The sequence below is a fragment of the Fringilla coelebs genome, assembly GCF_963513975.1.
Source record: "Fringilla coelebs genome assembly, chromosome: 11".
Taxonomy (NCBI): Eukaryota; Metazoa; Chordata; class Aves; order Passeriformes; family Fringillidae; genus Fringilla; species Fringilla coelebs.
Window position 1 is genome coordinate 9,317,987 of NC_140037.1, and position 20,551 is coordinate 9,338,537.

Below are 20,551 nucleotides of genomic sequence, written 5' to 3' on the forward strand. Positions count from 1 at the left end.
CCTCCCCAGGCACCTCCGGGTGCCCCGCTCGGCTCGCACACCGCAGGCTCAGCGCGCCCCGCTCACAGCCCACACCTGCACGCTCGCCGCACACGCACGCAGCAGAACCGGCCCCAGTGCGCCCAGCGGGGCGCGGACACTGCAGCCCCATATCCTCCACACCCCGGCACGGTGCCCGCACGGAGAGCCCCCAGACGCGGAGCCTCCCCACTCACTGCCCGCACCCAGCGGGATCCCCGCTCCTCACCCACAGCGGCCGCTCCCGTGTCACCCCCTCGGCTGCGCCCACAGCCCTGCCCCGCCACCGCGGGGATCCCCCCGCTGCATCCCCGCACCCGGGCCCCGCACCCGCCACCGCCCGGCCCCAGCGGCCACCACAGCGGCTCCGCGCCCCCCGCCCTCCGCGCCGGGCCCGCGCCGGCCCCGCTGCACGCCCGCAGCCCGGCCCGGCGCTGCCAGGGCCCCCTCACCTGCTTGCGTGGTGTCGCTCAGGTCGCAGCCGCTGCCGGGGAAGTCGCGCAGCTTCCTCCCGCTCAAGCACAGGATGCCCGAGCTGCCCGCCTCCTCCAGGGCCCGCTCCAGGCTGCGCACCGTGTGAGACTGCGGCAGAGCTGCCGCGCCCCAGTGCGGCCCGGACGAGAAGGAGAGAGTCAGGTGCGCGGGGATGCCGAGCCCCGCCGCTCCGCTCCCGGCCGCCGTCCCGCTCCCGCTGCCGCTGCCGTTGTTGCCGCCGCCGCCCCCCTGCCCGGCCGCCATCTTGACCGGCCCCTCCACAACAACGGCCGCGGCCGCTGCGCAGGCGCCGCGGGGCCCGCAGGGGGCGCCGCGGGACGGGACGGGGCCTCGCGGCGCCCCTCGGCCGCGCCAGCCAATCCGCGGCGGCGGCAGCGTCCAGGGGCGGGGCTTCTTCAGGGGGCGTGCCGCTGTGTGCCCGAGGGCTCGTGTGCCGCTAGGGGGCGCTACCGGGACTGAGGGAGCGGGACCGGGATCGGAGCGGGACCGGGATTAGAGCGGGACCGGGATCGGAGCGGGACCGGGATCGGAGGGGGACCGGGATCGGAGCGGGACCGGGATGCTCTTGGCAACGGAGGCATCCCGGGAGCGGGGAGAGCCTGGGAGGGAGGACCCCGTAGTCAGGACGCTGGCCTCACGCTCCGCTCGGCTCTGCCCGCTGCCCTCACGCTCCGCTCGGCTCTGCCGCTGCCCTCACGCCCCGCTCGCCGGTGCCGTCGCCTCTGCCCCGGCCCCGCGCAGCATCGGCCGCTCCTCAGGCCCGCAGCTCTCCTGTGCCGGGAGCATCGGGGCCTCCGTGGCCTCTGCCTCGAAAAGCCGGACACCGGCAGAGCCGGGCACAGACTGCAGATCACCGCGTGTGGCAGCGACAAAAATCAACCATGAATTCAGAACAAAGGCAAGACGGGCGAGCGGCTCACCCTTAAATGGGTGAAGGAACGCTCACAAAAGCTCCACAGACACGAATGTGCCGAGCTCAGAATGTGGAAGGGCAGTGGGGAGACATAAATCAGAAGCCCCTTGCAAGGTCCAGGGCCCAGCTACCTGAAAAAAAATGAAACAGACCTGCTGGCATACTGGGTGGATAATTACCTCTCCTACCATGTAATCAGTCCTTGCTAGGTGCTGCATATTTCTCTTCCAAAAATTGCTCTGGAGCTGTGATTAGGAAACGCTATAGAGAAAGCCTCACAGACACACATTTTAATGCAATTGTCATATGTTTGATGAGCAGAAGCTGCTTTTAAGCCTTGAACCTCAGGAAGATCCTTGAATTGGTTTGGATTGGTTTTTTGTTTATTTTTGCATGCATCCATCATGCCTAGTTGGGGGATGGAAGGGAAATTCCCTCTCCAGGGGGTATGGAAGAGACTGGCCTTCAGCCAGCAGCGTCACTGACAGACAGCTGAGCCATTATTGATCACTAAGGAGCAGAGCTGAAATACGATGTGACTGATGTCCGGGTGACATTCAGCAGAACCACTGAGCCAGGATCAGTGAGCAGGTGCTGGATAGTGAAGGGTTCAGTGCAGAGCTCTGTGGGTTTGGGCATCTCCCTGTCCTGGCACACAGATTGCCCTTCCAGCAAAGAGCTCTGTGTGCAAAATGCAGCTGTGGGGGGAAAGGGGTCCCATTGTCACCTGCAAACAGGGTGGCTGCCTGCCTCCTCTGCCCTTAGCTCTGGGTACTGCTGGGGGCTGTGGCATTCGAGCTTTCAGATAAATATCTGCCAACCAGTCTGGCTGGGCCACAGCTTCTGCTCTTGCCCTAAAAAAACTGATCATTCCCTGGATTCCCAACAAGAAAATCAGGCCAACCTGTAATAACACTGCTGACTGCTGCCCTTGGTTGAGGTTCCAGCCAGAGGGGGTGGAGGGTGAATAAACCCAGACTGGTGTTGGGCCAAGTGTGTAGGATGATTTTGTCTGCAGACATGGAACAGGAGGCACGGTGGCTCTGCAGCTGGCAAGAGTGAAGCAGAGAAGGAGCCAGGACCAGCTCCAGCACTTAAATTCTACTAAATGTTAGAGACAGTTGGTCTGAGTTTCCAAGCGAGGCACAGCACAGGGCCAGCTCAGGGATGCAGTTTGGTTGTCCTCTGTCTCAGCCATATCACTCAGCCTCTTGCTCTTTAGAGCCCAACTTAGATAAAGAAAGAGGTTAAGCTCTCTTTGTATGAAATAGGTCTGACAAATTATCAAAGAGTTAAAACATTTTTTTGTCACCAGAGTTCTCACATATTAGGGGCCGTTTTATCTTTAACCAAATATTCTCTGTACCTGCAGGTGCTCATACAAAAAGCAAGCCAAGCTTGCTCAGTCTCACATCTCACATCTTCAAAGGAACTGAAGTTTCCTATAATGTAGGCTGGAAGCAATGTCTGAGGCTTTTCCTAACTGTTCACCAAAAATTCCCAATGGTAGTTCCTGTGGTAGAGCAGATTTACCTGTGGGGGTCATTTATCACCTCCAGTAGCTGCAGAACCAGAACAGATGTCTGGAATGCTAAGGTCTAATTACTTTTATTTACAATTTCACAGCCTTTCAACAGTTCTGTTTTCCCATGCCCTCCTTTCTTTGTCATTTCACAAGCAAAACCAGAGTTACTAGTCTAGTGGCAGAAGGCTCCCCAAACCAACCTTCCTGGCACAAGGAGCAGTAAACCATAGCTGTGCCATCCCTCAGTTTCTCCTGGAAAACAGAGATTGTTGCATTTTCTTATTTATTATGGAAGTTGAGTAGAGGAAGAGGTGGAAACGCTCAGATGTTGCCATGAGACTGCACAAGACAAACATATTTTCTTGCAGCCATGCCAGACAGAGTTGAGTATCAGGAGTTTGAAAATTTCTGAAAATCCCACACTGCCATGAAGAGCTTCCACTTTGAAAGTCTTTGTGGTTACCCACATCTGCTCCAGATGAGATGAAAACTCATTAAGATATGACTTCAACAAATGTAATGTTAATGCCTTGAGGAATGAGATCTAGATCTGGCTTTGATCTATCTAACTTTCAACATGGAATGCAAGATGTGGTTACTCACAACTCTTGCAGTGAGGCAGCCCTTGGCACAGCTGGCCCAAGGCATGCTCAGAACAAGGGACTGAGAGCGGTGTGCCTGTCCTGCTGCTCTGCCTGCTGCTGCTGCTCCTCTCAGCCCTGCTCAGCATCATTGCTCACAGACCCGGAGTTCCCCAGGGCACTGCCTTCTGCAGAAAGCCAGACAGCATTATCTGTAGCGTTGGTGTGAAATTGATTGTGACAGCAGGGACAGCAAGAGTGGAGTCCTCGGTCACCTTTGTCACTCTGCAGCGTGTGCTGCAGGCTGTGTCCCAGGGCAGGCCACGCCTGTGGTGAGGACATCAAAGCACAGTGACAAGGCGAGGTGCTGCCCAGGGTGTTGTGCAGAGTGATGCTCCCTCCACACCTCCACAGTGCTGGCAGGCCTCTGCCAGGCCACACAAGCTCTGCCACCTCTGGCCAAGCAACAGGGATTGTCAACAGCAGAGAGACCCCTGAAGCTTTCAGTGCTCCTGAGTAAAGTCCTTGAGGTGAACACACAACAGGGCTTTGTCAGTCTAGATTGCCATTTGCTTAAAGAAATGAAATCCTCCTGAAATGTCAGCACTGACAGTTTTTGCATCCTTTAGAGACTTCCTTTTGCTTTAAGCAATTAAACGAGAGCTTTCCTACTGTTCTTGCTGTGCTTCTTTATAAGTACACTCAGTACTCCTCCATGGGTGAGACACTGAGGTAACAGTCACTGTTCCTTCAACACTCCCATGATCCTGGTGCCATCTCCTTGATGCCTCTTCAAATCCTTTGTGTTTACTTAGCTTATCAGCACATGCTCTATGTGTCATGGATATTGCTTTTCTACATTGAGACCTGCAGGTGTGCACAGCTTCTCACAGGCAGTTAAAATAATCTCCAAATACCTGGATTCAAGATTCATACTAAAGTGGCACCATCTGGCCCCTTTTGAAAGTGAAGCAAGGAAATTATACATATATTCCTTCTTAGATCAAAAGGCAAATGCCACTCTATCTCTGCTAAAGGGCAGTCATTTATCTGAAACACCATTTTAAACAGCTAGAAATAGCTCAAAATACTCCAGCATCTGATGCTTGAATAGAAAAGAAGCAGGCAGGATTCTGTCTAGCTGCCTTGGCAAGAAATATCTGTTCTTTAAGTCTTTTTGTGCAGACCACAATGAGAGAGCAAATCCATTAATAAGAATATTCCCAATACCTTTCCCATTGGGAATCTGATTCATTGCACAGCTAGCAATGCTTCATTGAGCAGGAGGAAACAGTTCTGAAGGCAGTGGGGAGGGGAGCATCTCTCCTTAAAGACATCATGTCAATCCCCACCTATTCCAGCTACAAGCACTGCAAATATCTTCTTGTAGTGCTGCAGAGGCCTTCGTCCTTCACTGAGCCTTTTGGTGTGATTTCAAACAGGATTTGTCCTTTTATTCTATTTTGAATAACTTGTTTGCTGTGCAGTAGCATACTTGTCTCGCTTGTTTGTTGGAGAGATTAGAAACACAGCCCTTTCAGTGAAGGTTTACTTTAACATTGAGAGATCCCTAAAAGCAGCATGAACTGAAACTACTCCTACATGACAACAAGCAGCACAGCCAAGGGTGGTGTACCTGTGGATATCCATTTACTGGAATGTTGCTTGGCTGGTTACAGATTGCACTGAAGCTTCCAGCTCCCTGTCATCCTGTTCATGTGTTTTTTATGGGATGACTGTGGGACACTCTGCATAGTCCAGAGGTAGAGCTTATGGGTGTTGTAGCAGTGGTTTTACATGTGCCAGGCTGAAATGTTAATTTTAATACACATACATAGAGAGAGGGGGAGAAAAAGCCAACAACCTCTCTCTAAAAAACTCAGTTTTGCTCTTTGCAGGCTGCATCTGCTAAATTTGTAAGAAGCAAAGCAAGATTTTGTCATTGTTCGTGGTTGATCTTGTTTTCCCTGAGCAGAGCTCAGTGATGTGTGTACCTCAGCCACTTTATGGCATACAGTGCATACATTCTGCATAAAAACTGAATTATCATCATCAATGTAGTTCGTTCTGGGAATGGCTAAAATAAATAAATATTGGTGTAACTAGAATTTTCTTCCAAGAGCCTGAAGAAGTGTTCTGTTTTCTTCCATCTTCTCAAGAAGATGATTTTCAAGTCGTAACATATGGTTGAAAGGCCATGTTCAGCATCTAACTATAAAACATAAGCTCTTTCTAGTGGTGGTTCACCAATTTTGGAGCAAGCTGTTGTAGCTGTACTGTTATCAGTGTTCCTCGTGAAGAGCTGAGAATGATGGTCCTGGGGTTTTCATACATTAAAAGGCCTAAACATCCCCCCTGTGGGCAAAATACAGTGTCACAAAAGTGATCAGAGTTTTGGTCCATTGAATTAAGTGATTGTTTGTGCTTTGAGCAATTCTGGGAGAGGCTGGAAAGTTTCCACACCCTCAGATAAAAAATGTGTGCATGCAGATTACAAGCCTTTCCTTGACACATATTCCTACAGCCACCTGGGCTGAGTTCCCAAGAAAAAAACGTAAACATTTATTAGCAATTGAGTCATGTAGTTTTGGGTCCATTTCATGAAAGTGAACTGTAATATATTTTGCAATTTTGTATTAAATAACTGTGATATGAGGTGCCCCTGGGAATAAAAGACAAAGTGGCCAGTGTTAATTTTGAGATCACAGCGTAAGATTTGTTACAACAATAAATCATGACAAGTAATTTAACATGCAGAAGAGTTACTAAATCTACTTAGAGACCAAGAACACATTTCAGATAATGCAAGTGTTTGACTCCTGGCATGTGTTCCTTTCTCCCACTGAGTTTATTTTTGTTTAGTTTTAATGAAAAGCCTTCTAGGGCTCCTTCATTGTATGACAAGCAGAGCATCTGATAAATTGAAAGGCCCAGTGCCCCAAAGTAGCGCTTGCTCTTTTGGAATAAGTTGGTCCTGCCTGTGCCTAACAAGGGGAAGGAATACCTGGTGCCCTTGGCAGAGGTGCCCCAGTGCTCTTTGAGGGCTCAGCTTGATGGTTTGTTGCCATAGTATCAGTGAGTCAACACAAAACACTTCTAGAAGAAAGCATAACATAAATACTTCCCCCCCTCCCCCTTCTTTGTTTCTTTATTCGTTGTTCATTTATTAATCTCCCTTTTTAGTTGTGAAAGTCACATTTCTGACATTTCTTTTTGAGGATGCAGTGTCAAGTCTGTCTGCCAGACACCTGCAGTCCTCTCCAGGGCAGGGGGATTGTGCTTCAGAGGAGGCTCTGGCTCTTCAGGCCTTTTCACCAACTCCAGCACGTGTCACCTCCACTGTTGATGTGAGAAATTGCTCAGGACTGAGGTGATGGCAGTGCTCAGACATACTAAGCAAATGGGACACTTGCCAAGATGTTAAGAGGTCACAGACTGGCAGTTGAGAGATAAGAGCACATATCAGCTCATACTTCCCAGATGAAGAAATACGCTTGGAAAGGTTTTATCTTTGCCTTTAATGCTATGCACTTGAAGGAAAGCAGTTAATTAAACCTCTCAGCTGGTGAAGTGGAATTTGCTGCAAAAGCTATGTTGTAGTTCCATGAAAAAATGTTCTTTGAATATTTTAGAAGTTGCCATTTCTAAAACTCTGCCTTTGTCTTCTTTGGTCCCAAATGTTTGTTTCACTAAATGTGATCAAATGCAAACACTGCTGGAAATCTCTCAGCTGTTGCTTCCAGAGTTTCTGAAGATACAAGTGTCCAAGATTTTACAGAAAACCAGGAAAGCTTTCATGACACTGACCTCACACAGAGTGACCAACTCCAGCTGCTGCCCTGTGTGGAAACCTGGGTCATTCAGCCTGCACCCGAGGAGACTCCAGAGCCCTGCTGCAGCCCTTCCCTCCTGTCTCTGGACAGCTGCTGCTTTGCAGGACACCGCCCAGAGCCCTGCTCCTGCACCCTCCTTGGGTGCTAGGAAATGATTCAGCTGTAAACCTCCTCTCCCAGTACATCACTAAAAGCAGGGCTTCCATGGATATTTCCAGCCCTTTCCCAGCAGCCACAGCTTCTCTGGATACTCTGGCTGAATTGCTGGGAAATGTCAAGGATTCTCTTTGGAGGAATTCTCTTGAACTAGGGCAGCATTAGAGCCAGGTTCCCCAGAAAACAGCAGAGCCCCCAGCACACCTTGTGTACCACAGAACATCTCAAACAAGGTATCAACCCCAGTTCCTCCCTCCCATCTCACACCAATCTCCAAGCTCGTTCTGCAGCGTCACTGCAAAATACAGCAAAGGTTATTTGTTGCTCCCTCAGCACTGTTCTATTGTTTTCTTTCATGAAAGAACAACTCCCTTAACCAACACTTTCAGAAGCACTTGATCTTTCCAAGAGCTGTACACATACCAGGAGGCAATTCTTGCCCTGATTGATCTGCTTCTAGAAATTTCTCTCCCATTTGAAGTGCAAGGTGGAAAAAACCCACTATATTGAAAACGCAGAACATGCAGACACTGTTCACTATTATGTACATGGTGAGAAAGTTTATTTCACAGCATTTATCTTATGGAAACTTCAGAGAGAAGCATGCTCCTCACTTGATGCATGGCAGCCCTTTAGAAGACATTGTTCTCCTATCTCTTTTTTATTTCTTCACCTGTCTTTTAAAGTAGAAGAAGATGGTTTAACTCGCATTTTGTATTCAAACTGTAGAGTAGCTTCGGTGCCATAACCAATGCTACAGAGACTGAAAGATCCCTGAAGAATCTGAGTTCTGTGAGTGCCCCGAGACCAGTCCCAAATGGGCGCTTCCTCCTCCGGGCACTCACAAATGAGAACAGACTTCATGCACGAATATGAGCCACGAGTATCGCTGTTCGTAGAGTTGCCTTGTTTTTCTGGTCTTCAGAAGGAAGCAAGGTCATTCGATCATCGTTCACATGGCTCAGAACTGACTGCCGGGTTGTTAAGATACATCTGCCGCTGGCATAAACCCCGGGGGAGGAGGATTCGGGGGAGAAGCGGAAAAGTGTCAGCCCAGAGGCTGAAGCACGGTGCTTTAGGCAGAGAGAGATGGAGGGGAGGTGCTGATGGAAAGGATCGCCGGGGAGGGTGCGGAGGGCAGGCAGCCGGGGCAGGGCTGAGCGCGGGCGGCGAGCAGCGCCGGCCGCAGGCGGCGCAAGGGCCGTTCGGTGCGGGGACAGGGCAGTGGGGCACGGGGGCCGGGACAGCCGAGCGGGGGCCGGGACAGCCGAGCGGGGCCGGGGCGAGGCCCGGGGCGGGCGGGGGCCGGCACATTCCGGGCAGGCGCAGTGAGCGCACAGCGCTCCGGGCCCATGGAGGCGGCGGGGCCGCAGCCCGCGGCGGGCCCCGCGGCGGAGCCGCAGCCGGGCGCCGAGGAGATCGACATGTCCCTGGGTAGGTGCGGGGCGCTGCCGGGCCCTCCGTGCGGGCCGGCAGCCGGGGGGGCTGTGTGCGGATGGCTCGGGCCGGGCTCGGGCCGCAGGTGGCCCCGCCGTGCGGGTGCCCCCGTCCCGGTGGCAGCTCGGGCGGAGGGGCCGTGTGCGGGGCCGGGCTCGGAGCTGGGCTGGCAGCAGCCCGGGGCTCACGGGAGAGCGGCACGGGGGGCTCGGGAGAGCAGCCCCGCTGACAGGGAAGGGGGCCATGGCCTCGCCGTGCTATTTATAGCAGCTTGCTGCGATGCTCGCCATTCCTCTGGCGCGGGGAATGTGGACTGAGCATAAACAACCAACAACCGCCCTGCCATGAACTCCCCAGGCCTGGATTCTGACGCATGGATGAGAGATCTTGCTGGATTATCGTGTTGGGGTCTCTGCTGTGAAAGGAAAGTCCACCATCACCTTTTGTTACTGGGTCAGCTTCCTAACTAAAGCCTTGTGTCATTTCTTCCCAGCGAAGAGTCATTTGTTAGGAACGACGAACATTTTCCACTGCAAACTCAAACTGGTCCCTTGGCTTATGCACCCTTGTTTTAATGTCTCTGTGAGGAGCTATAGCAACAGTGGATCCCTCATTTTTGATTTATATTTCTTCCATAGTGTTGCACACCCTTTTTCTGTTTGCTGATGTGTGATGCTTTTCCTCTCCCTTAGTGCTTCTCTCGGTCAGACCTCCTGTGGTCCAACTCCATATTTCATCCAGAACACACCTTACTCAGGGTAGAAGAGAGAGTTGGAAAACAAGAGGCCCCTGGTGAAGAACTTTTTCCATCAGGTGGTCTTTTTATGCTTTCAGGCATATTTGTGCCTTACATGAGTTAGCAGTCACAAAAAACTGCAGGAGTTGCTTTAAATCTGCCCTGATAGATCTAATTGTGCCTCGAAGACATAGATGTACCACAAATGACCTCTCAGGATCCCCTTGCAGCCTTGTGTAGCAGTCCATTACATTGCTCTGTTAACCTCATAATGTTTTTGGGTACAAAAGGCAGGGTAACAACTCATACCCAAACAAAAAAGACGCTGAAAAGTGACAGATCAGGCACCTGAGCATTCAGCCCCTCTCATTTGCTCCTGCTGTGGACAGCCACCCTTGGATGAATGTGGTCACCTCCCTGCAGAGCCGCAGGGATGCTTTCAGAACGCTTCAAAGCATCCTGTGCTCCAAATCACACGTGTCCCAAAGGCACATTTAGCTGAGACCATTAGCAAATTCATCCCAAGAACATGGCCCAGCCTCTCCGAGCCTATTCTTTTTCTGGCAGACTTGAAAGAGAGATCACAAAAGCAGTCTCTTCTTACATCTGCTCTAGTTTCTTTTCCTTGGGCTTTGTATTCATTTGGACACAGGAGTTTCTTGATAGGAAATGACAAGGGAGCAGTGCTGGAGGTCTGATAATTCATTATAAGCACCTACTGAAAGCTGATGGTGCTTCTTTCCTTTGACTCCAGTGACACATTAAGGATCTGGAGTAGCCACTGCCTGGGAAAGGGCCTGTTTTGGACACTTTATTTCTTGCTAATTCGTTCAAGTTAAAACATTCTGCCTGCAGCTTCACAGATGTACCTTTATTATTTGCAAAGTATTTTCCGGAAGATTTGAGGTTAAAAGAAGAAAATGTTGGAAAATATGAATTATTGAAGAGACGTCCCTTTGCTTTTGCCATTCCTCTTCATCAGAACAGCTTGAGTGAAGAAGATCCGTTGATTGCAGACCAGCTGATTGAGAATGGAAGGGCTTGAGGTGTTTCTTAAAAGAGCTCTGCACCTGGCACTACTTTGTGCATGATCCAAGTAGCTCAACAGCTGTCACATCCTCCCCCCTTTGGCCACCTTTCCTACAGCAGTTCAAGTCAGACCTTCTCAGAAAAGTTCTCTGCCCAGCACTGAGCTCCTGGTGCCCCTGCAAAAACCTCTTCCCTTAGGTTTGTGGGAAGCCTGCAGGACCAGATCCCTTGGTGGATGGGGTCTGAAATCTCTGTCCTGCCCGTGGATGGTGGCAGATTTGTAAATCATTTGCTGCCCTCTAATCTCCATGCTGCAGGAGCCCAGTAAATTGATCCTGTACTTTCTAAGCGAAGCTTAATCTTTCATTGTCTGCCCAGCGGAGCTCACAGAGCAGCAAGCTCCGTGTTTACTGTGGACAAATCCGAGCACCCAAAGAGGGAATGACTGTTGGTGGAAAGTGCAGTTTCAATGGATTTGTCCTCATTTCATTCCAGATGACATCATAAAGCTCCACAGGAAAGAGCAGACAGATGCCAGTGCCGTGGGCGACAGCAGAAGGCAGCAGGTCAAGAACAGGAGCTCAGCCTCCGGCTATGGGCGGCCCCGATACCGAGCCTGGAAGCAGAGGAATTTGCAAGGTAGATGGGCACTTGAGGCAGCAGAGGCTGGCCAGGCTGGGAAATGCATTTTTTAGCAAAATCCAGCTCTTAAATCCCTCTCCTATCCAATTTCTGTGTGCGTATAAGATGCGCTCAGGCCCTGATTAGCTTTTCTCCCCATAACAATGGAATATCAGGGCCCTTTCAGAGCATAATTTATCCATTTCTCTCCCTTCCACTCTCATGAATTACTAATTTAAAGTGACTTAATATCTATTCTCTATTCCCCTTGGCTTTGCATATTTTAATTATGCCTCTTCCTAATCCTCATTTTCCCAGAGCAGACTTAAATTATCCAAATTACCCCCTCAGTAACTGTATTTGATAGCTCAGTTATTGAATCTAAATTGGCACTTTTGCCAAGCATGCTATTTTTATGGTGAGGTTTTTTTTAATACTGAGTGATCACACCTTTGTTTTGTTCCACTGGCTTTTACCTACAAACCAAAGCTGTCTCCTGCATGAAATGACATCTCCATGAACTTTTTAAAAATTTTTAATTACTGCTAAGTCACTCCCTGAAGATTTTAGTGATATTTTTCAGAAATATCTTTTCAGTCTTATATTGGAGTGCCAATCATACATCAGGACAGTGGGATCACTGGGGGAGCAATCCTGCTTGTCTCTGCTCTGCCTCCCACCTTTGTGTTCTTGGTGACCACCACACAGTGCCTTATAGAGGATTGTTCTAGTTCAAATCATAAAGGTGATAAATGCCCTTAGCAAATTGATTTTTCTATCAAAACCCACAGGCTTTGATATTCTCCTGCACTCAAGCAATTACTGCATCCAAAGGCAAATCCAATAAAATATTTTTTCCCTATTTCTTAGATGGGAGAGCTTTTCTGTTAATTTATATAATTATTTCTGCTAGTTTTAGTATTTCATAGGTTTTCAGGGAGTCTGAATTCAGCCCTGCCAAGTGCAGAGACCCGCCATGCTGTGTGGTGCTGATTGTCAGTAGCAATTTGGGGAAACTCAGCATGACTGGGAATTTAGCCCATAATTCATCAGGGGCTCAGTTCACTTTGGTCCCTGCTGAAATGCAGTCCCTTCTGGGCTGAGATGTGATAACCATTATCAAAATGATGATCTGAGGAGCCCAGTAATGACAGAGGAGGGGGAAGGGTATTATGCTGATTAAACCAGCAAGCAAAGTGCTGTTAATCCCTCTTGGAATATGGCTTAAACCTTCCCCCTAGTGGGGGAAAGATGATTTTTAATGAGGAGAAATTTGAATTTCAAATCTCCTTGGAAAAAAGAGTCTATCAGACATGGGAACTTGTGACCAGACTGGACTGGCTGAGCAGAGGTGCCTTTTGGCCATCCCAGGTGTGCTCAGAGCCAGGCTCTGAGCACACACCCAAATATGGGATGTGTGTGTGGGGGGGTTCCTCCCCAGCTGCTGACACTGTGGGGTTTTATTGAAATGTTCTTACATTATTAAATATCTGCCAGACCTTTTGCAGACATGAAGCCTCCCATGTGTCACACTTCAGGACACAGATGACAGAGCGAGGCCTTGGTCCCCAGCTGGTGTGATGGGGTCCCCCTTGGAGGCTGATGGCTCTGTCATGTGTTACTTGTGTTGGGTGAGCTGTGCCTGAGTGCACTGCTGAGCACAGGCTCTCTAATAGGAACAGACTGACAGGGACACGATTTTCTAGTCAGGGCTGCCTTCTGCAGCAGTCCCTGCCATTGCCCTGATGAGTATCCAGGAAAGGCAGCTGAGCTCAGTCTCTTGTCCTCTCCAGGGTGTAGGAGAGCTGTGCAGCTAAGCTGGGTGTCCAGGAGGCGAGCAGCCCAGACAGCAGGCAAGAGATAGGGACAGGCCTAGGGTGGGGGCTGAAGAGAAGCAAGGCAGGGCAAAAACAGACTGGGGGAATAGGAGCAGGAGAAAAAAATCAAAGGGACATTGACTACAGCAAGTCCACATGTGGTCAAAAAGAAAGAGTTTGCCAAAATTGAATGTTTATCACGAGAGGAACATTTACGCACCTGCACCCCTGCAGTGAGAGGGCATTGTCTGCAAGGGAAAAACAACTGGCCCCAGGGCTTGTCAACTGTGTTGTGTTTTTGTGCACCTTCCCAACCAGCACCTCTGGCCATGGGGCACGAAGCACCCCAACATGGTGTTTGGGATCTGCTTCCCAAGGGCCTGTCCTGGTGTCCTTCTGTTCTGGAGCCAGGGCAGCTCAAATCATCTTCAAGCATGTTCCAGTGTAAGCAGCTCAGGCTGGTGCTGGCTGGTGTTACACCCTGAGGCTGCAGCCTTCATTTATTGTGGCACTGGTGGCCCCTCACAGCCATGCCACTGCTGCCTCAGAACACTTCATTTGCAGTTGCTCCAAGGCAGTATAAATTGCTGTCACGTAGCAGTCAGTGATGTAAGATCAATATGTACACCTCAGTGCTCTGTGGTTTGTGTCAGTGAGGTTCTGCTGGGAGATCCAGGGTTTGAGTGCACTCCCACTGCCCTCTGCCATGCACATCTTTGTGCCTGATTTATTCACCCCAAGGTGTGGGCACACCTCACTGGTACAGCAGCTGTTGGGGGGGAATGGGCTCAAAACAGAGGGGCTTCAGTGACCTTGCAGCTGGGGATAGCAAAGTGTGAAGCAGCAGTGAAGGAAAACACACATCTGCTGTTCACCCTCTGTGTGCACTGAGAAGTGGAACATCTGGTTATAGATAATGGAGGTGTTTGGTGGGACTTAGGGCACCCTTCTGGATATGCTTGAGCTCTCTGCCTTGGTACAGAGATCAGAGCACAGCGTGGTGGTGACCCTGTGTAGGCAAACCCTTGATAAACTGGTGTGAAGGGCAGCCTGGTGATTCTCCAGCACTGGGCCAAGCTGAATGGGCCAAGGTGACTGTGCTCAAGTGGCTCTGCTTAGGTGTTGCTTCAGGGACCTGCTGGTTTGTGAGGTAACAGAAATAAATTCCATCCTGGCATTCCAGCTGTGGCTTTGTGATTGTTGTTGTTGTGCCTGTGGCAGCTCACACAGTGACTCAGAGACTTGCTGTCTCATTAGGACTACAGAATTTGATTATGTGGAGTAATTAGGTTTGGAAGCACTGTGCCTCAGTCTGACAGGGCTTTCCTCTCCCTCAACACTTCAGCACTCTTCAAAATCATCAGCAGGCTTAGGGGAGAAGGTTAAATGCAGGACGTACAGCGGGTGTGTGTGTATCATGGAAGAGCAGCCGGAGACTTCCACTTCAATAGGAGAAACTATGGTGTGTCAAGCTGAAAGAACAGAAATATATATATACACACAAAAATAAAAATTATACTATGATGAGGGCCCTCAGAGCTGCTGTGGGGTTGCCTTTGGGATGCTCAAGTCATGTGTATATCTGTATCTGAAGGCTTTTTCTGTTTCATAGTTAATTCATAACAGTGTGAGCTCTGACAACAGATTGACAGGTCTCCTGATGTGGGTGTTCCTGTCTTTATGAGGAATCAGAATTGTGAAAGGCTTTTCTCTTCTGTATTCTTTCACATCAAATAATGTGTATGGCAGTCCTATATACAATAAGAGTGCCAGAGAGACATTGGGAAAATTAATTATTTAATATGAATCAGTGTGACTTTTGCACCACTATTTCTGTAGTATCACATTAAGTTAACCTTGTGATCTATTTACAAAACTGTAGTCATAAACTGAATTTTGAAGGATGCTATAGTAAGATGGTTTTGTTTTTAGGACCTCAGCGTTTCAGAAGAGGCTTTGGACAGCAGCAGTTCAATCGGAGACAGTTCAGGAATGCTCTGCCTGGTGGCAAGAGAAGAGCAGCTGCTGCATTCCATGGAGTGAGCCCTTTGAATCGCCAGGACTCGCCTGAGGAGGTAGGACAATGAGGAGGGTTTGGCTTTTCCCTAATGTCATGTAGAAATCTGCTCAATTTTATGATCCTGGATCACCCCAAAGAACAATCTGCATAGAAAAATCACCATCTTTTAATGCCTGTGCACAGCATTTGTATGCATAGGTGAGTACAGACATACATGAATATGGAATAGCAATTTTACAGTTAGTTTTATAAAGCTTCTGACTTAGCATAATTTTACTGATCAGTTCCCATGGGTTTTGCTAAAAAAAGACTTTTTAAAATTGGTATGAAAAGGTTTAAAAATATTTCCATAAAAATTAATTCCATGGCATCTCATCTTACTATTATCATTTAGAGGAGGTGTGTTAAGATTCTTTGTTATTTGTTCTTCACCCAGAGCATTTTCCAAGTTCCTGTGAAGTTAAAGGACAGACTTGGTGACTTCTCAGGTGACTCTGGTTCAGAGATATACTTTCCACCAGGGACAGTGATTCCCAGTACTGTGAGAGGCAGCTGGGTTTTCCTGCACTGATGAAAATCCACTCAGTTAGGAGGTCATAGATGTTCAGTGAATGTTTTAAAAAAATGCAAGTGCTGAGCAGCATGGCACATTTAGTGAATGTGTTGTAGGGATATAAATAAGAAAGCTCAAAACTGAGCATGGATGTGCAAGGAGTGAGGTTACTCCTGAAAAGAAAGACCAGGATGACTCAGATATTGAGTGTGGCTGGTATTTACAGAGTGCAATAAGCAGTTGCTAAGAGGCAGAATTCTACAGTAGCTTTCACTTTGCAGGAATAAACCAAGGGGGAAGAATATGGAAACAGACCTCAGTTAGTTGGTACTAATGTGATGGTAGTTGTCCCACAGAAGTCACCAGGCTGGAGCCTGGGACAGTGTGTGTTGGAGCTGCAGGACAGACCCTGCTGAGGGTCTTCTGGTGTGTTCCATGCATCAGGGTGTGGTCCAGGCAATGTACCTGTCCAGACAAGAAAGAGCTGATGACCAAAAGGAAACCTGAGCAGGGCTGTAATGCACAGCTTCTGTGAGATTCACTCTGCATGGACTGAACTTTGTTTTCTTCTTTGGTTTCTGCAGCATTAGAATGAAACATTCTCCCTGGCACCTGCAGTTCCATGTCCCGTGACTGATTGTTGTCAGCAGGGAGCAGCCCCTTGTGTGCTGTCCCTTGCCCTCACCCCCTGTTCTTGTACCAAGATTGTGCTGCAGGTGACAACTGCTGAGGTCTCGCTGCTCTTTCAGGGCACCAAGAGCAATGCTTTTGCCAAAAGCAGTGGTGGGCAGCAGGAGGAACAGCCACAGCCATCTCCAAGCCCCAAGAGATTCAGAGCAGATGCTGCCAGCATCCGTTCCCCAGGGAGAAGGTAAAATCTTTGGTGACTCTGGATTATTTTGGCTTTCAGTGGTTTTTACCTGTGAAAATCATGGGATTTTTTTATTACCTGTGCAAAAATCTTGGGATTTCTCTCTGTATGTGCCATGTGCATGTGCAGCACCAGAAAAATACCCCTGGGTATGTTAGGAAGGCACCTGGAAAGAAAACAACCTCATGCTCATAGTTAATAATGCCTATATTAATCTGTGATTTTATTTCAGGAAGCACAGAAAATGTGACCTTTGTATTTTTAATAAACTTTGTCGCTTTGGGAAACACTTTTGAAGGGTGAAATAGCATTTATTTTTACACAGGCAGGAAATACAGATTCTAGCCATAAGGGATGGGCAGACAGGGAGTCTGTCCCTGTGAGGGGCTGCAGGAGCAGACTGTGCCCCAGGAGCTGTGAGGAAGGCAGTGTGCCAGGTGCTGGGCACTGTCTCATCGAGATCATTATGTTCCCTGGGCTCAAAAGGAAGCTCCTTGCAATCCTTCATCTGCTCTGAGCAGAACAGGGACTGAATAACATTGAGAGGTCCTTTCTGACCTGATTTTTTTCTATGATTTTCCTCCCATGTTTTTTGCTTTTAATGAGCAAAGCTCAGAACACACAAACTGTTGCCTCATTTGAGCAGAAAATTAAGTTCCTCTGAAATCCTTTGCTGGCAGAAAAACCTGTTGGGCTGAACTCGTTAACACACAGCCTCATTTGCTTCTTACACTGCTTTTTAAGACCAGCTTGGGTTAGGTATTGTGGCATTAAATGTTAGAGACCTGGTATGATCCTGATCTCTTTTTTCTCTCCTTTAGCAGCAGGCCTTTCCTGCTGAACAGAGGACCAGCGTTCCAGCAGAAGCGGATGCAGCAGTGGTTCTCCAAAGCCCGCTTCCAGAGATGGGTCAGTGTTTGAGACACTTCCTCTGCAGCCTGCTGGTAGTGACAAACCCTCACCTTTTACCAGCCCACTTGTAGGTTTGCTTCCTAAAGTAACTGGGGGAGAGAGGTGGAAGAGCTGAACGCTGCATGTATTGGTAGGAAAGTATTTGCAGGCAGTTTTTAATGCAGCTTGGTATTCTGGCAGCTGGAAGTAAATCCTGGGAGGGTGATAAAAACAAACCTTGCAGTTTATAGAGCAGCACAAGCAGGGCAAGGTAAAGGCACCCCATACACATCACTATGCCAGTGGGAAGCCCCAAATTAGCACTTTTCTTGACAACTCACAAGGAAGGAGCTCTTCAGATACACCAAACAAAATCCTGGAAAAGGAGTCACTGTTTCTGAGAGCTAATTATTTTAAGTAATTGTTTTTAAATATATTTTACAGCAGATGGATTCTCAAGGAGAAGGGAAACCGCCAAGGATGAGAAGGTAATTGGTGAACAAAGGCACAATGCAAATAGACAGTGCTCTTTCAGGCTTGAAGCTGGGTAAATCTCCCTGTCTCGGCAGGTGGCGAGTGAAACCCAGCCCGGGAGCAATTCTGACGGTTTCTGTGGTTAATCCCCAGGCGGGCCAGCCCAGCCTGTAAGTAAATGAGGTGATTTGTTAGGGTGGGAGCCCTACAAAAGCCATTGCAAATCCCTTTAGCATTATTGCAGCTTCACTTCTGTAATGAGTGTGCAGTGAATGGTTCAGACCCAAAATGGTTAGCAAATGATGTCTAGTTCCTTTCCCAGCATATCAGGAGATAAAAATCTTTGTTCTGTATTTACCTGTAATTACATGGTAATCTGTAATTACCCTACCCTCATTTGTTATGCAGAGTGAGGAGAAATGGAAGCACCATTGTGGGAAGAGGTGGCAGGCTGGTTGTGCTGGTTGTGGGGTGTTGGGAGAAACCCTGTGCCCCAAAGGGACACCTTGTGCTCGCTGTGTAAGAGGAGCTCAGAGGCTGGAAAGGGGCAGCTGCAGGACCTGGCACCCAGCTGGGGGCAGAGTGGGGGGTCGGTGAGGGTGCTGTGCATGTCCTGGGTGCAGAGAGCACCCCTCAATAGCCTGTATGCGACAGTCCCCGGTGCTGGAACTCTGCCTGCACGGCTGCTCTGCCGGCTCTGCCAGGGGCCAGACATGCCATGGGACAGGTGGAGTGTGTGGGTGTGTCCTTTACTGCGTGCTGGTTTGCAGAGGATGGGAAGTGCTGCCTTAGCATCCCGAGTGACTGCAGCTCTGTGCTTTCCCCAGGCCTGGATCCAAGCGCCCATTCCTGCGAAGCCAGAGGCCCCCAGCACGGGTGGCCAAGCCCCAGCCCAGGGGGGTGCTGCTGAGGTTCAACTTCCGCGCCATGGCCAACCAGGTAGAGGATTGTCGACGGGACAGGAGGCACCTGGCTCCCTGCAGCAGCCCTGCCACTGAGCTGTTAACGTCACACTCAGGTTTCTGGGGCTGCCAGCTGGGTTTATCTAACACGAGCTGGGAGGAAAGTCCCATAGCTGTGTTGGCCAGGTTGCTCACAAAACTGAAGGCACTTGAGAAGACTGTTCAGCAACTACAGACTCGGCCCAGTTTTCCCCACTCTGATGGCCTGTCTTGGCCTGTCCATGTGCTTGCTTGGAGCAGGGAGGTCCTGCTGATGAGTAGTCCTGGCCAGAGGGGACTGTTTCACTGTCAGTGCTTCCCATTCCTCAGAGACACGTGGCACTTCTGGGCTTTGCTCGCTCTTTGCTTTGGTGCCCTCCTTGGTGTCACGTTTTACACTGAAGTACGGTCCAAGAGCCCTGGGGCAGCTGAGAAATCCTGTTCCACCTTCTTCATTGCCGGCGTTTCTTGTCTGGACGGTTTGGTTTTACCTGATGCCTTGTGCTCAAATGCCATCTGCTTGCTCCTGTTCTTGCCGAGGATGCCCTGTGTCTTGGGGCTGGGAGCTGCTTGGAGGTTTTCCAGCCGCACACAGTCTGTCGAGCTCCCTGTCTCTGTGTGCTGAGTGGTTTAATTGACTAACCAGCTGTGAATCACCAGCCTGACTGATGGGCTCTAATCAATACCCCGCTACAAGTTTGGCTGTGCTTTGCCACAGGACAGGGGACTGACTCGCTCTCGCTTTCCCCTGCAGACCAGCCTGACGCTGGATGAGAGGTTCTCTGGTCTGAGGAATAAGAGGCGCTTTACAGCAGCCAGGAGCGCCCGACGGACGGTCACCATGCCTTAGGACGAGCTCATCACAGGACTGCCTGGGACAGTCCAGGCTCCCTGACAAGGCCTCAATAAAAGTCATTAGATTCCCTTTGAGATAGCTGATTTGGCAATGTGCTGTCTCCTTCCTTACACAGAGAGTGAATGAGTGATTGAGGGCAGGGATCAGGCAGGATGAGCGTTTGGGCCAGAGCACAAGGCAGGTGGGACATGGGCAGGTGGTGGAGGGGGATGAGCAGAGATGGATTTGCTGGGAGAGCTCTGCTGGGAAGCTGTAGGGCTGGCACCAGCCCTGTCCCCCTGCCAGGGCACCGTGTGCTGACCAGGGTGATGGCTGATAGTGGGAGGTTGTACCACGGAGCCTTCCCTACATTGTCTGGGGAGGGGAGGGTTTGAGCATCATGTGCCTCCCTACATGGGAGACAGAGGAAAGTGGGGATGCTGCAGCTGCCCACAGTCACCAGCATCCACCTGAGTGCCCAGCTTGTGCTGCAGGCATCCCTGCCCGGAGGTTTGCAGTGTAAGACCCCTCTACCCTGAAAACCTGTTGCTTTGCCCTGACAGTCAGGCCTGAGCACCTTGCATTTCTCTGTGGATTGCTGTGCTGTTCTGACTGCTGCTGCAGGGACGGGGTGAGACGTGCCACACCGTGCTGCTGGAGTCACTGTCCTCAGCACGGAGCAAGACAGGCTGCCCCAGCCTAGATCACATTTTCCAGTGTTGAGTAGTTCTGCATTAGGGTTTTTGTAGTTGCAGCTCCACCCATACTCAAAGCAGCAGCATAATCAAACCAGCAGCAGCACTGA

General features: G+C 49.8%; 2 protein-coding genes across 5 annotated transcripts in view; one reads left to right on the top strand and one right to left on the bottom strand.

Annotated features, from left to right (window-relative positions):
• LRCH2 (leucine rich repeats and calponin homology domain containing 2) overlaps positions 1 to 756 on the bottom strand; it is a gene marked incomplete at its 5' end in the record, with an annotated part of 41,100 nt that extends 40,344 nt beyond the window's left edge. The window contains one exon of the mRNA XM_084212846.1: positions 471 to 756. Within this exon, the coding sequence (XP_084068972.1) occupies positions 471 to 756 (286 nt within the window). The remainder of the gene's footprint in view (positions 1 to 470) is intronic.
• Positions 757 to 8,798: 8,042 nt separating this feature from the next.
• LOC311157938 (UAP56-interacting factor-like) lies at positions 8,799 to 19,843 on the top strand. 4 transcript variants are annotated; one of them, XM_084213009.1, is made up of 9 exons: positions 8,799 to 8,955; positions 11,219 to 11,362; positions 15,094 to 15,236; positions 16,484 to 16,605; positions 17,427 to 17,514; positions 17,941 to 17,984; positions 18,066 to 18,140; positions 18,798 to 18,909; positions 19,666 to 19,843. In XM_084213009.1, exons 1-9 carry the CDS (start codon positions 8,874 to 8,876, stop codon positions 19,759 to 19,761), a joined length of 906 nt encoding a protein of 301 aa, XP_084069135.1. In that variant the 5' UTR covers positions 8,799 to 8,873; the 3' UTR covers positions 19,762 to 19,843. The 4 variants fall into 4 exon arrangements, with proteins under 4 accessions (XP_084069135.1, XP_084069137.1, XP_084069136.1 ...); XM_084213011.1 differs by having other exon boundaries at positions 17,944 to 17,984; XM_084213010.1 differs by having other exon boundaries at positions 17,430 to 17,514.
• The last annotated feature ends 708 nt before the right edge of the window (positions 19,844 to 20,551 follow it).